This window comes from Vicugna pacos, chromosome 19, assembly GCF_048564905.1.
Source record: "Vicugna pacos chromosome 19, VicPac4, whole genome shotgun sequence".
In the NCBI taxonomy this organism is placed as follows: Eukaryota; Metazoa; Chordata; class Mammalia; order Artiodactyla; family Camelidae; genus Vicugna; species Vicugna pacos.
The window spans coordinates 24,758,670-24,769,681 of NC_133005.1; the positions used below are offsets into that span (position 1 = coordinate 24,758,670).

Sequence of the window (11,012 nt, forward strand, 5' to 3'; positions counted from 1 at the left end):
GAATTCCAGGAGACTTGCAGAGGAGCAAGGATCTTGTAGGTATTCCCCTCCAAACCTGTGAGTGGTGAGCTTCCTCCTTAATGTCACCCCATATGGAAGTCTTTGGAAGACTTTGGGGACAAGAGGCAGAGGGATAGGGTCACTTGAATTAGCTAATATTTTGAATATAGCAAATTAAGAAATAGATTATATCAGGAGAAGTGTCAAACGGATGAGCATGCAGGACCATGATGTGATGTCCATTTCTTTGTTCCTACTTTTATTCGGCAAATCTTTCTTTGTTGTATCATATGAAGTGCAGGCTTTTTACTATGGGCTGGCAATTCAACAGGGAAGTAAGTCACAGTCCCTCTCTGAGGAGTTCACAGCCTGTTGGGAAAGGCAGACAAGTAACATCACTAGTTTGTACCCAAGGCTCTGATCAGAGAATGAAGGCAGCAGGATGGTGGGGAGGGGCTCCTCACCTAGGCTCTGGGGAGGGGCCTTGAGTGGGCTTCATAGAGGGCATGAAGTCTTACTGAGCTGGAGGGTCAGTAGGAAGTGACTTAGGTAAAAATGCAAAAAAGAGGGAAATGTGCTGGCAGAGAAGCCAGCATGTGCAAGGGGCCTCTGTGTAAAAGCATTGACTTGGAGTCAAGTATGGCTCTTCAAATCGCAGCTCCTCCACTTACTTGCTGGGCACATTGCTCTAGCTTTCTGACCTGGGCTGCCCATCTGTAAGAGAGGAGATAACCACATCTATCTTAGAGGACCATAAAGTGTAAGAGTGATAGGTGCTTATCAGAGATCCCTTTTCCTTATGGGTAATTCTCACTCCTGTTCCTCCCATGATCTTCCAGGTATCAGGACAAGATGTTTCAGCTTTGGAAACTTGTTCTCTTGTGCAGCCTGCTCACAGGGACCTCAGCGTCCCTTCTTGATCATCTTCTCAAAGACTTGAATACTGCTGTGAACAACCTGGAATCTGTTCTTGATAAAGGACTTGAGACCGTTGACAATAGGCTTGAACGTGAGTCAGCAAGAGTGGTTTACTGAGAAAGGTGGCTTTTTGGTCCCTGGTTCATTCATTTATTATTTTTCTAGAAACAAGCAATGTTTAAATGAATGTCATTTTATGTATTACATCATGGTGAACTTTTCCAATATATGCATAGGATAAATTCCTAACGGTGAGATTTCAAAAGGTATGCACATTTTAAATGATAGCAGACATTGACAAATAATCCCCTGTGTTAACATTTTCCCCAATATTCTGCAAGAATATCTTCTTTTCTACTCCCTTAACACCACTGGTACAGACAACTTAAATATTTTGCCAGTCTCATAGTTGAAATGTTATATTCATTTCACTCAGCATTTTTCTAACTATGAAAGAAGTCACTTATTTTCATATTTTATTAGCCATTTACATATTTTAAATTAAATATTTTGTTTCTATTTTTAGCATATTCCTTGGTTGGGTTGTTCAATTTTCTTATTGATTTGTATTAACTAATTGGAAATTGGGCCCTACCTAGCCTAGGTAGCTTTCAATCTAACTACATTTATATTTAATCATATCTCCTTTTAATTCTGATTTCTTAAAAGAACTTGGCCTTTTTTTTTTCATTTTCTGGAAACATTAGCAGCACACTGACAAACATTCTGTATAAGAGAAAGTAATTTTTGTAAATGGCTGCCTTTCAAACCTTGCCAGGGCGTAGGCAGCCTTCAAAGATACAGAAGGGACCCACTTTCTAATTACATTGCTAATAAAACTGAGCTTCAAAATAGAAGAGTCTGGATCAAGGTCACCTAGTAAATTATAGGACCAGATGCAGTTTTATTTAAATTGGCATTCTCTGTTTGCATCAGTCTAACTAGGTAGATGTAGTCCATTGCAGAGCCAAGTTGCAGTGTTATGATTATGTCTTTTCTTGTAGTCTTTTGTTTTTCCTTGAGATAGTTATCGCCTTGCCGTTTCTCATTTGAATTATTTTCTACACATATATTCTTTTTTAAAATTTTTATTTTTAATTGAAATGTAGTCAATTTACAATGTTAGTTTCAGGTGTACAGCAAAGCAATTCAGTTTTACATGTGCATACATATATATATATACATACATATTTTTTCAGATTCTTTTCCATTACAGCTCATTACAAGAATGTATATTCTTAATTCTTTTCAAATGTGCCATTCTACATCTGCCATGTCATTTATTCTGTCAAACCCCTCTTTTCTCTGAAGACCCCCATTGGAAAAATCTGTCCTCCTGCTGCTGTGTGAATCATTGCTTTCTAGGCTGCAGAAAAGCCGTCATCCAGGGACTCCCATTTTCCACTTTCAGGAGTTAGAGCCATATTTTTTCCTTGATTCTAGATTTTCCATTTCTTTTAGTTTATTTCGTTTGTGTCACCATCTCATTAGAGCAACAGAACCCCAGGTCACTCCTAGGAGCTGGTGTACAATCAGTGGATGGATTGCTTTGTTGATGAATGATGAGTCTATATTAATATGAAGGCAGCAGGAAGGAACAAGGTCTCCCTAGCTGTGTGACTTTAGGCACATTTCTTAACCTTTTGATCCTTTATTTCCTCATCTGAAAGTGCAGGTAATAATACAGACCTCACAGAGTCGTTACAAAGGTTAAAGAAATAACACAGTCAAATAGTCTCACTTAGTATCTGGTACACAGTAGCTGCTTCGTTGTATGTAATGCTAAATGGAGATTGTTTTTGCAGCTATTACCCAGGAGTTGAAGGCCGAATTGGGGGTACTCCAGGAAACCAAGTCTTCACAGGAGGTCGACCAGAAGGTCGAGAATGTTGAGAACTTGTTGAGTGACATCCTTGCTACTGCTTTTCAAATTGTGGAAAGGATTACAGGGTGAGTTGGTGCTTCATGGTGGAGATCTTTGCTCCAAGAAAAGAGAATACATATCTTTGGGGAGATAAGTTCAAGATCAAAGACAGAAAGGTGAATAAACCTTGTGTGTCCCTGCAGAGCTTGGGTAAATTAGAGGCCGAGCTGCAGGGCCCACCTGGGCATCTCATGGGTTTGGGGTTCCACAGTCTGTGACTTCAGGGTCAGGATGAAGGTTCTCTTCACCCTTACCTCTACCTATTTGCTGAGGTCTAAAATGCTGAGTGTAGAATTCTGAATCCCCTCAGGAAAGAGGAAACTAGAATTCACACCACGTAGGAGGCCCCATACATGGATTTTTGGAGTCAAACAGTTCTGGGTTCAAATTCTGCCTCTGGCACATATTCACTCTTGGAGTCTTGGGGGAAATCGCACCTGTCTGAACCTCAGTATGTTGTGCTATCAAATGAAGAGAATCCAAACTCTAAACAGGGCTGTTGCAAAGACCAAAGAAGGCAAGGTCAGTGAGGCTCAAAGGCTGAGCACAACGCTGGCATAGAGAAGTGCCCAGCAAAGGCTGTCACGAGAGGTGACGAGAGTGAATTGTGGTTTTTGCACAGGTTGAAAATCAGTGACATCAGCATCCTGGATATCGAACCCGAACTGACTTCTGATGGCAATGGCGTTACCCTGAGGATTCCCGTCACCTTTAACATCTCCCTGACCCTGTGAGTACCGTTAGAATCTGAGACTTGGGAGTTTAGCATGGCTGATGGTTCACCAATCTGGAATCAGGCACTTTTCCACACTGCCGCCTCCGTCTCCCCATCTGTAAAAGAAGGGGACCTTTCCAGCTCTAAAATCCCAACCTTTAAAATGTTTCAATAAAGGCTGACCATAATGAAATCTCTTTTTTAAAAAATCCTCCATGAAATATATTTCTGAAATCATAACATTTACCTAATTATGAAATTTGAAAAATTGAGAAGAGAGGAACATTTATAACTTTTTGGGCAAACTATCCTCCAGCATTATTTTGTATCTCGAGATTCTCTTTAAATATGAGAGACCAGTATGAATAAATGCATAGAGTATTGTACAGTATATAATAACAGGCATGTGAAAACCATATGAAAAATACAATTTTAAATATTTAAATTACTTTAAAAGATATAAAAAGATAAGAAGATGAGCATATGTAGAAGAGTCTTTATAAATTAAATGCACTGTGATTGCATCATTCATTAGCTATGAGATCTCGGGGTAGTTATTTAACCTCTCTATACCAAATATTTCCTCATTCTGAAAATAGAGATAATAATAGTACTTTTCCCTCATGGTGTTGTTGTAATGATTAAATGGATTAATCCAAGTCAAATAATTTGTCAAAAGAGCCTAACATATAATTTGTGCTCAATAAATGTTAACTATTTTTATCTTAATTATCAGTGTGATACTGTATAGACATTTCACATGAACCAAACCCATGTGGCCAGGTGAAGAAGCTCCCAATGTAAATATGTAAACTCCATAAAGAATATAGACAATATAAACATTATCTGTGGATATCCCATACAATGCCCACACAGATAGAGGCACTCACGTGGGCAACATGAAGGGACTTCCAGACCTCTGTTCACTGTGAATCTTGTTTCCTGCAGGCCTCTTTTTGGCAAGATCGCCGACCTGAGTGCTTTCTTTGACCTCCAGACTACTGTCACAGTTGAAACTGATGCCGAGACCGGGGTCTCCACGGTGGTCATGGAGGAATGCACCGCCGATTTACCCAACTTCTCACTCACCCTGCTAGACAGGTCAGGCCCACCCAATCTCAGCCGAGCTGGCTCCCCGGGGAGTTGGGGACCCCTCATTTCAGCCTATTCCTATACCTGGGAGGTGGCATAGGGTGGTGAAAAGAGTTCAGACTCTGGAGTCAGGCAGATTTTGGTCCAAAGACCGGCTTTGCCACTAGCTTGTGACTTTGTAATCATTTTAGCCTCTCTGAGCTGCAGTTTTCATATCTGTAAACTGATTTGAAATGTAAAATGATAATAATACCTATTCACAGGCTACTGAGCTGACCAGATGAGAAATGCAAGTGTTCGGCGTACAGCCCGGCACATACTAAGCCCTCAGGAATAATAATGTCCATGCTGATGTTCTGTCTCCTTCTTCTTCCCATTACTGAGACAGGAGTGTTGACCTTTCCAGCCATAACCGTGAATTTGCCTATTTCACCTTTTAGCCTTACCCGATTTTGCTTCATGCTTTTTGAAGCTCTGTCATTAGGCGAATGCACATTTAGCGTTGTGATGTCTTCTTGAGGAACTGACCCATTTATCATTATATAATGTCCCTCAGTAATAATAACAACAATAATAAACTGTATTTACCTTCTTGCTTCCAGTTAAGAAGGGGGAAGAGACGTAAATGCCTACCATGGGCTTTAATTTCAGACTGTCCCCAGCCATCCTCCACCCACTGGAAAATTCCCAAAATGAGATCTGAAGACTTAATCCTCTCCATTTAAATCAGTGATCCCTGTTAATCCATAAAATTTACATCTTAAAATGTGTGCTTGAAACAGCATGTTTGGCCCAGGGAAGAGGGTGGAGGGAGAAAGGTTGACCTTGACCATGGCTAAGAGAGGAAAAATGGTCTGAAGCTGAAGGCTGGGGCAGGTTGGCTTTGGAAGGGCACAAGGCTGAGCCATGAGCAGAGGTCAATCCATCCACCAAGGACTCTGATCACAGGTGGCCTAAAGACCTCCCCAAACCGAAAAAAAGCCTATTATCACTTGGAAAGGCTGGGATGTGAGTCCAAACATCTGAGCCCTGCTGGACACTGCCTTGCTTATACCCACAGGGAATTCATCCTGCCCCTCTGGGTCTCAGCGTCCATATCTGTAATATGGCATTCCACTCTGCCGCTCCAAGTCGTCTCAGGGCCTTTCTTTCCACTTCAGATGGAATCCTACGCCCTCTCTGCTTGGTCTGAAGCCACTGTTAAATCACTTCATCCTCCCTCTTGCTCACTCTGCTCTAGACACATTAGCCTTTGCTCTATGTTTTGGACAAGCTCTTCCCCACCCCAGGACCTGCACCCAGGCTGCTCTGGCTACCTTGAACACCTTTCCCCCATCCCATCTCAATGTACTTCTCGTCCTTCAGGGTATAAAACGAGGCTCCTCCTATTCTCTCCTGTAAGAGTCTACTCTTGCCCTTCTGAGTACTTGTCACAAGCTGTCATATATTTAATCATACATTTACTTCATTTATTCTTTCAGCCAGAAATATATTGAGCATCTGCTACATGCCAGGCAGGCACCCTTCTGAGCTCTGGAGAATTTATTGATGGCGACAGACAAAGACCCTGTCCTCGTGGACCTTATTCTCTTGCGGGAAAGGCAGACAGATGAGCATTCAGTCCAACAATAAAGAGCCCACAAGGAAGATGTCAGGTTGCAATGATCCCTGGACAGAGCAGCACACTTAACAGGGCACTATGATACAAAGCCCTCCCTTAGGCGAGCAGTCAGAGAGGGCTGCCTTGAGGAGGTGACAGCTATGTTGAGAGCTGAAACTGGAAAGTCAGCCTTAGCACAACTTACATAACATTTAGGATCCAGGTTAGAAGCTGCTTGTGCTTTGCTCATCCTTGTGTCCCCAGCCTTGCTTGGTTCCTGGCACATAGTTAGTACCCTATAAATCTGTGTTGAATGAATGGATGGATGGATGAGTAGATGGATGGATGTGTGGACAGATGGATGGATGGATGGATGAGGTCTCCAGGTTGTGATAAGGCTTTCATGAGGTACTGGGGTGAGTTGCTGATCAGACATAGGGTTCTAAGTGACGATCACCCTGTATAGAAGCTGAAGTCATCTGACTTCAAGGTGTTCCACCATCTCCCACCCTCTTCTCATCTCACCTGCTTGGCTGCTCTGCCAACTCAACTGTGCTTTATCAATTTCCTTTCTTTTCTAGCCGACTTTCACTGGTCAACAAAATCGTGAACACCCTGGCCAAAGACCTGAAAAAGATCGTGTCCCTCATAGTGGAGAAGGAGGTGAGTCCCCCACTCCTGGGGGCCCGGAGCCAGGCCTGGTGGAGGGCAGGTGTTACATTCACAGGCCTGGCTCTACTCTCTGTCATCTTTCCTTCTGAGGTGCAGACTTCTCTTTGGGCTATCAGCTGGTACCTCCCGTCTTTTACTCAGCCTGGCATGGGGAGGAGGGGAGCAAGGATTTGACATTAGCTGAAATCACTGAGTCCCACACTTGAACCATTTGTGACACCCATATACTGCCAATATGCCTTTTAGCAAATATTTTCCTTTAATCAACACAATTTTACGTAAATTTATTTAAATGCATTTATTTTTTAAATCTTATATCCCTATCATAAACAGAAATTAATATCACTTATCATGTAATTTAAAAATAAGCATAGACCTATAAAATAGGTTTTTTCATCTGTGCATCACCCAAAACTATTTGTACCAGGTGCAAGTTTCCTAAGTATCATGCAAAACCTATGTGCCTAAAATTCCAGAGATTTTAAATTAGTCACTCTGGAAGGGGACTGGGAATCTGGGTTTATGGGGAGAAATCCTCCAGGTGGCTGGCTCTGTGATTCACTGAACTGGAGGGTCACTACTCAAAGTGTGGTCCTCCCACTAGCCGCACTGCCCTCACCTGGGCACTTGTTAGAAATGCAGGCTCTCAGGTCCCACCCCAGACCTGCTGAATGAAGAACATGCATTTTAATGAGATCCCCAGGACTTGTTTGCTCACAAAATCGTAAGGAACACTTCACTATAGTTCCTAGGGCCTATCTGACTCTTTAAAATTCCAAAGTTCCAAAGTTCGAGGTTTCTAAGAATGTAGGGTTCTGGGATGTGCAGTTTAAATTCTTAAAGTTCTAGGATCCTAATGTTCTAAGGGAATCTAGCATCCTGTGGTTCTCAGATTTGGGCCTTCTAGGTTTCCATTGTTCTAGAATCCTAAGGGTCAAAAGTTTTAAGAGCCCAAGTAGGGAGCATCTCTGCGGGTGGCAGGCAGTGTGCTCCCAGCAGATAATGATCAGTTCCCTTCCTTCTCTCTCTCCTTCCTTCCCATCCTCTCTCCTTCCTTCTTTCTCCCCATCTTTCTCTCTGTCTCTCTCCCTTGCTTCCTATGGTCCTCAGTTGTGCCCAGAGATCCAAACCCTCGTCGAAGACCTCGATGTGAATTTTGTTAACGACCTCATCGGTAGGTCACGGCCTGGGGAAGCGGGCGCGTTCCCTCTGCAGACTTCCAAGGGCAGGCATGCAGCTCCACCCCTGCACCACAGGCAGGTCTGGTCAGGGGACCCTGGAGAAGCGGAGGACCCACCATCTTGAGCAAGTTGGGAGAGTGCAGCTGGAGGGGTCCCTGCAGAAGTGAGGGCATTCTGTAGGCCTCTGAGAGCTCCCTACTGTCTTCCTTCATTAAACCTGCAGAGCCTGCTGGGCAGAATGATGCGAGAAAGAAGATGGGGCAGCTCTGGGTTCAAACACTTGGCAACTGTGGGGTCCTTGTCAAGTGGCTCTGCCTCTCTGAGCCTCGGTTTCCTCCCAAGTGAGACGAGATTGCAGGGTTAGTGAGTGGATTGAAAGAAAAGACATAAAGAACCTAATATCCAGGGTCCTTGCTGATAAACTCCGCCCCTTCTCCTTCCCTTCCTATGAGGATTTGTGGCTTCTCCTCCAGGAGCCTCCAGGGTTCCTTTGACCTTTGGGTCTCCAGGCCTGCCTGGGGTGGCTGCAACCATGAGGCAACACAAATAGGGTAAGGGCAGGGTCCTAGAGGTGGCCCTTCTCAGAAACAGCCACAGACCCAGTTCCTTGGGCAATCACTCTGCTTCCCATAAACCATCTCATTGGATCCTTGCAATGATCCTTGCAATGTGGGTGGTACTCTCAGCATACCCATTCTACAGATGAACAAATGAGGTTCAGAGGTGAAGTGACATGCCAGAGGTCCCATGGCTGTCGGGCTGACCCACTGGAGAGTGGCAGCCACTGGGGTCCAGTTTCTATTCAGCTTTCCAGTGGTGGAGACTGAGCCCTGCTCCTGATTTTGTTCCTTCAGCTGAACTTCAAGAGAACCAGCAGCCACAAGACGGAACTGAAGAGGATGCTGGTGAGGGCCGGGCTCTGAGCTGAGCAAGGATGAGGGTCCTCCACAGGGGCCTGAGGGGAAGCAGAAACAGACTAGGCCCTGATGATTCATCTTGGTCATAGACCGAGCCCTGAGCTTTCATCACATACCCAGACTGAGTTCTGATTCTGGTCCCTAACTGAGCCCGTAACATAGTGAGACTAAGCCTTGATTCCAGTAATTGACTGAGCCCTGATGTTGGTCCCAGATTGAGACCCAACCCTGATCTCAGTCAGATCCACGATCTTGATCACAGACTGAGCCCTAACCTTGAGTCATCCCGGCTTCTGATCAGTCTTTTCACATCTGCCGTGGTTCCTAAGGTGAGATCATGGGAGGAGGAGGGGACGAGGATGGGTCAGTGCCAGGTGCCAGGGAAAGACCCTAAACCACAGATGTCAGTCCCTCTTAGACTTAGACCTTGCAGGGTGTCATGGGAAAGAGCTCAGGCAGCCGTGAATGGCAGGTGCCGGTAAGGGCCCCCCCGCTGTCCCTGCCCTCTCCCCCTATGGTGTCATTCCAGACTGGTTCCAGAGGCTTGACTGAATTCTCTTTTACCAACTCCCTAGGGGACAGTGCTGCCACCGATTCAACCCAGGGGAAAGCCTGAGCCGGCTTGAAGGACGCCGCCTTTCAGGTGCTCCTCCTCACAGCTGGGACAGCGGTCCCTGTGCTCATTCTCTCTACCCCCAGCAATGAAAAAAAAAGCATTTCTGCCCCTCCTGCGTGGCCTGCTTATTCCTTGCATGGGGATTTGGGCAGAGGCAAGGTGCGTGCCCCTGGAGCAGCAGAGCCCTGGAGCCAAAGCTGGAAGGGACATTTGGGATTATACAGCCCCACATTATTGTCTTCCAAACACAGACACTGAGGCCCAAATGGGCAAGAAACTGACCCAAGGTCACGTAAAGACAGCATCACTCTGCCCCTGCTAACACGACACCATCATGGTGGGCTGCCTTCGCCAGCACACATGACCTCGTTAATTCCTCACAACATCCTTATGCTGGGAGACACTGGTCTTGTCCCTATCTGACAGATGAGAAAACTGAGGCTCACAGAGGCGAAGTGACTCATTGAGGTCACAGAGTAGCAAGTTGCAGGCCAGGATTTAAACCCACGGCCCTAAGAGGTGACTTGCTGGCTCTCAGGTCACCTCTCCCCAGCCCCAACCAGGTCCCACTCTCCTGGCCCTGCTTTCTCCCACCCAGGACTGATGGGATCTGTCAAGGGATTCTTTCTCTGCAACAAGCAAGCCCTCAGTTTCCCCTCTGCCCTGGAGTGAGGAGGACGGTGCCCCTTACTCACAACTGCATTCATCCCTGCAGAGGTGTGACGCGGGCAGTGGCCTCAGGTTCCCAGCAGCCCCTCCTTTCCCAGAGGGCCTCTGACTTTCCTGGCAAAAGGCCCAGGGACCCTTTTCCCATTGTGCCAAGCAGCCATCTCGGTACACAACTCTGTGAAGGAAGGACTGCTTCAGTGTTCTTCTCACGAGGGGAGCAAAGTCAGGAACGACCCAGGTCTCCACTTTAGTGACATCCCTCTCCCACTCTTCTTATTTGTCTCTGCCCCGCAAGCCTGTGAGCTCCTCAAGGGCAGGTACCTCCCTCTTCTCAGCTGCCCCAGCACCCAGCAAAGGACCAGACGCAACAGGCATTAACCAATGTTGAATGAATGAATGAATGATTCGCTCTTTGATTGTACATAGTCAGATGCCATCTCCAGGACAGCTGAGTGGGTGGTGAAAAGGAAAATTCTCGCAACCCAGAATTGGGGGTATATCGGAGACCTGTCATTATTTTCTGGTAACCAGAGCCAGCTGGGACAAAAGTGGCCATGGCCACTCGGCCCCACTGGTGACTGATGTGGCCAATGAAGGGAAAAGGGGACAGGTGGAGAAGGGAGGGAGCATTCTCCGGCTGTGATCCTGGCATTCTCAGGACCAGCTCTGGCTCCTCACCCACATGGCACAGACCTCAAAGGGGGTGAA

At 45.7% G+C, this 11,012-nt stretch overlaps 1 protein-coding gene across 1 annotated transcript; it reads left to right on the forward strand.

The window, feature by feature from the left end:
• Window positions 1-852: 852 nt before the first annotated feature.
• BPIFA2 (BPI fold containing family A member 2) lies at window positions 853-9,635 on the forward strand. The gene is made up of 8 exons (XM_006202745.2): window positions 853-1,009; window positions 2,724-2,868; window positions 3,465-3,572; window positions 4,506-4,658; window positions 6,831-6,912; window positions 8,032-8,095; window positions 8,957-9,007; window positions 9,595-9,635. The coding sequence occupies exons 1-8, from the start codon at window positions 853-855 to the stop codon at window positions 9,633-9,635; spliced, it is 801 nt and encodes a 266-aa protein (XP_006202807.2).
• Window positions 9,636-11,012: the final 1,377 nt, after the last annotated feature.

Coding starts and splice junctions, on each gene's coding strand:
- BPIFA2 (XM_006202745.2), top strand. CDS start 853: ATGTTTCAGCTTTGGAAACTTGTTCTCTTGTGCAGCCTGCTCACAGGG. Junction 2,869..3,464: donor ATTGTGGAAAGGATTACAGG/GTGAGTTGGTGC, acceptor GTTTTTGCACAG/GTTGAAAATCAGTGACATCA. Junction 4,659..6,830: donor TCACTCACCCTGCTAGACAG/GTCAGGCCCACC, acceptor TTTCTTTTCTAG/CCGACTTTCACTGGTCAACA.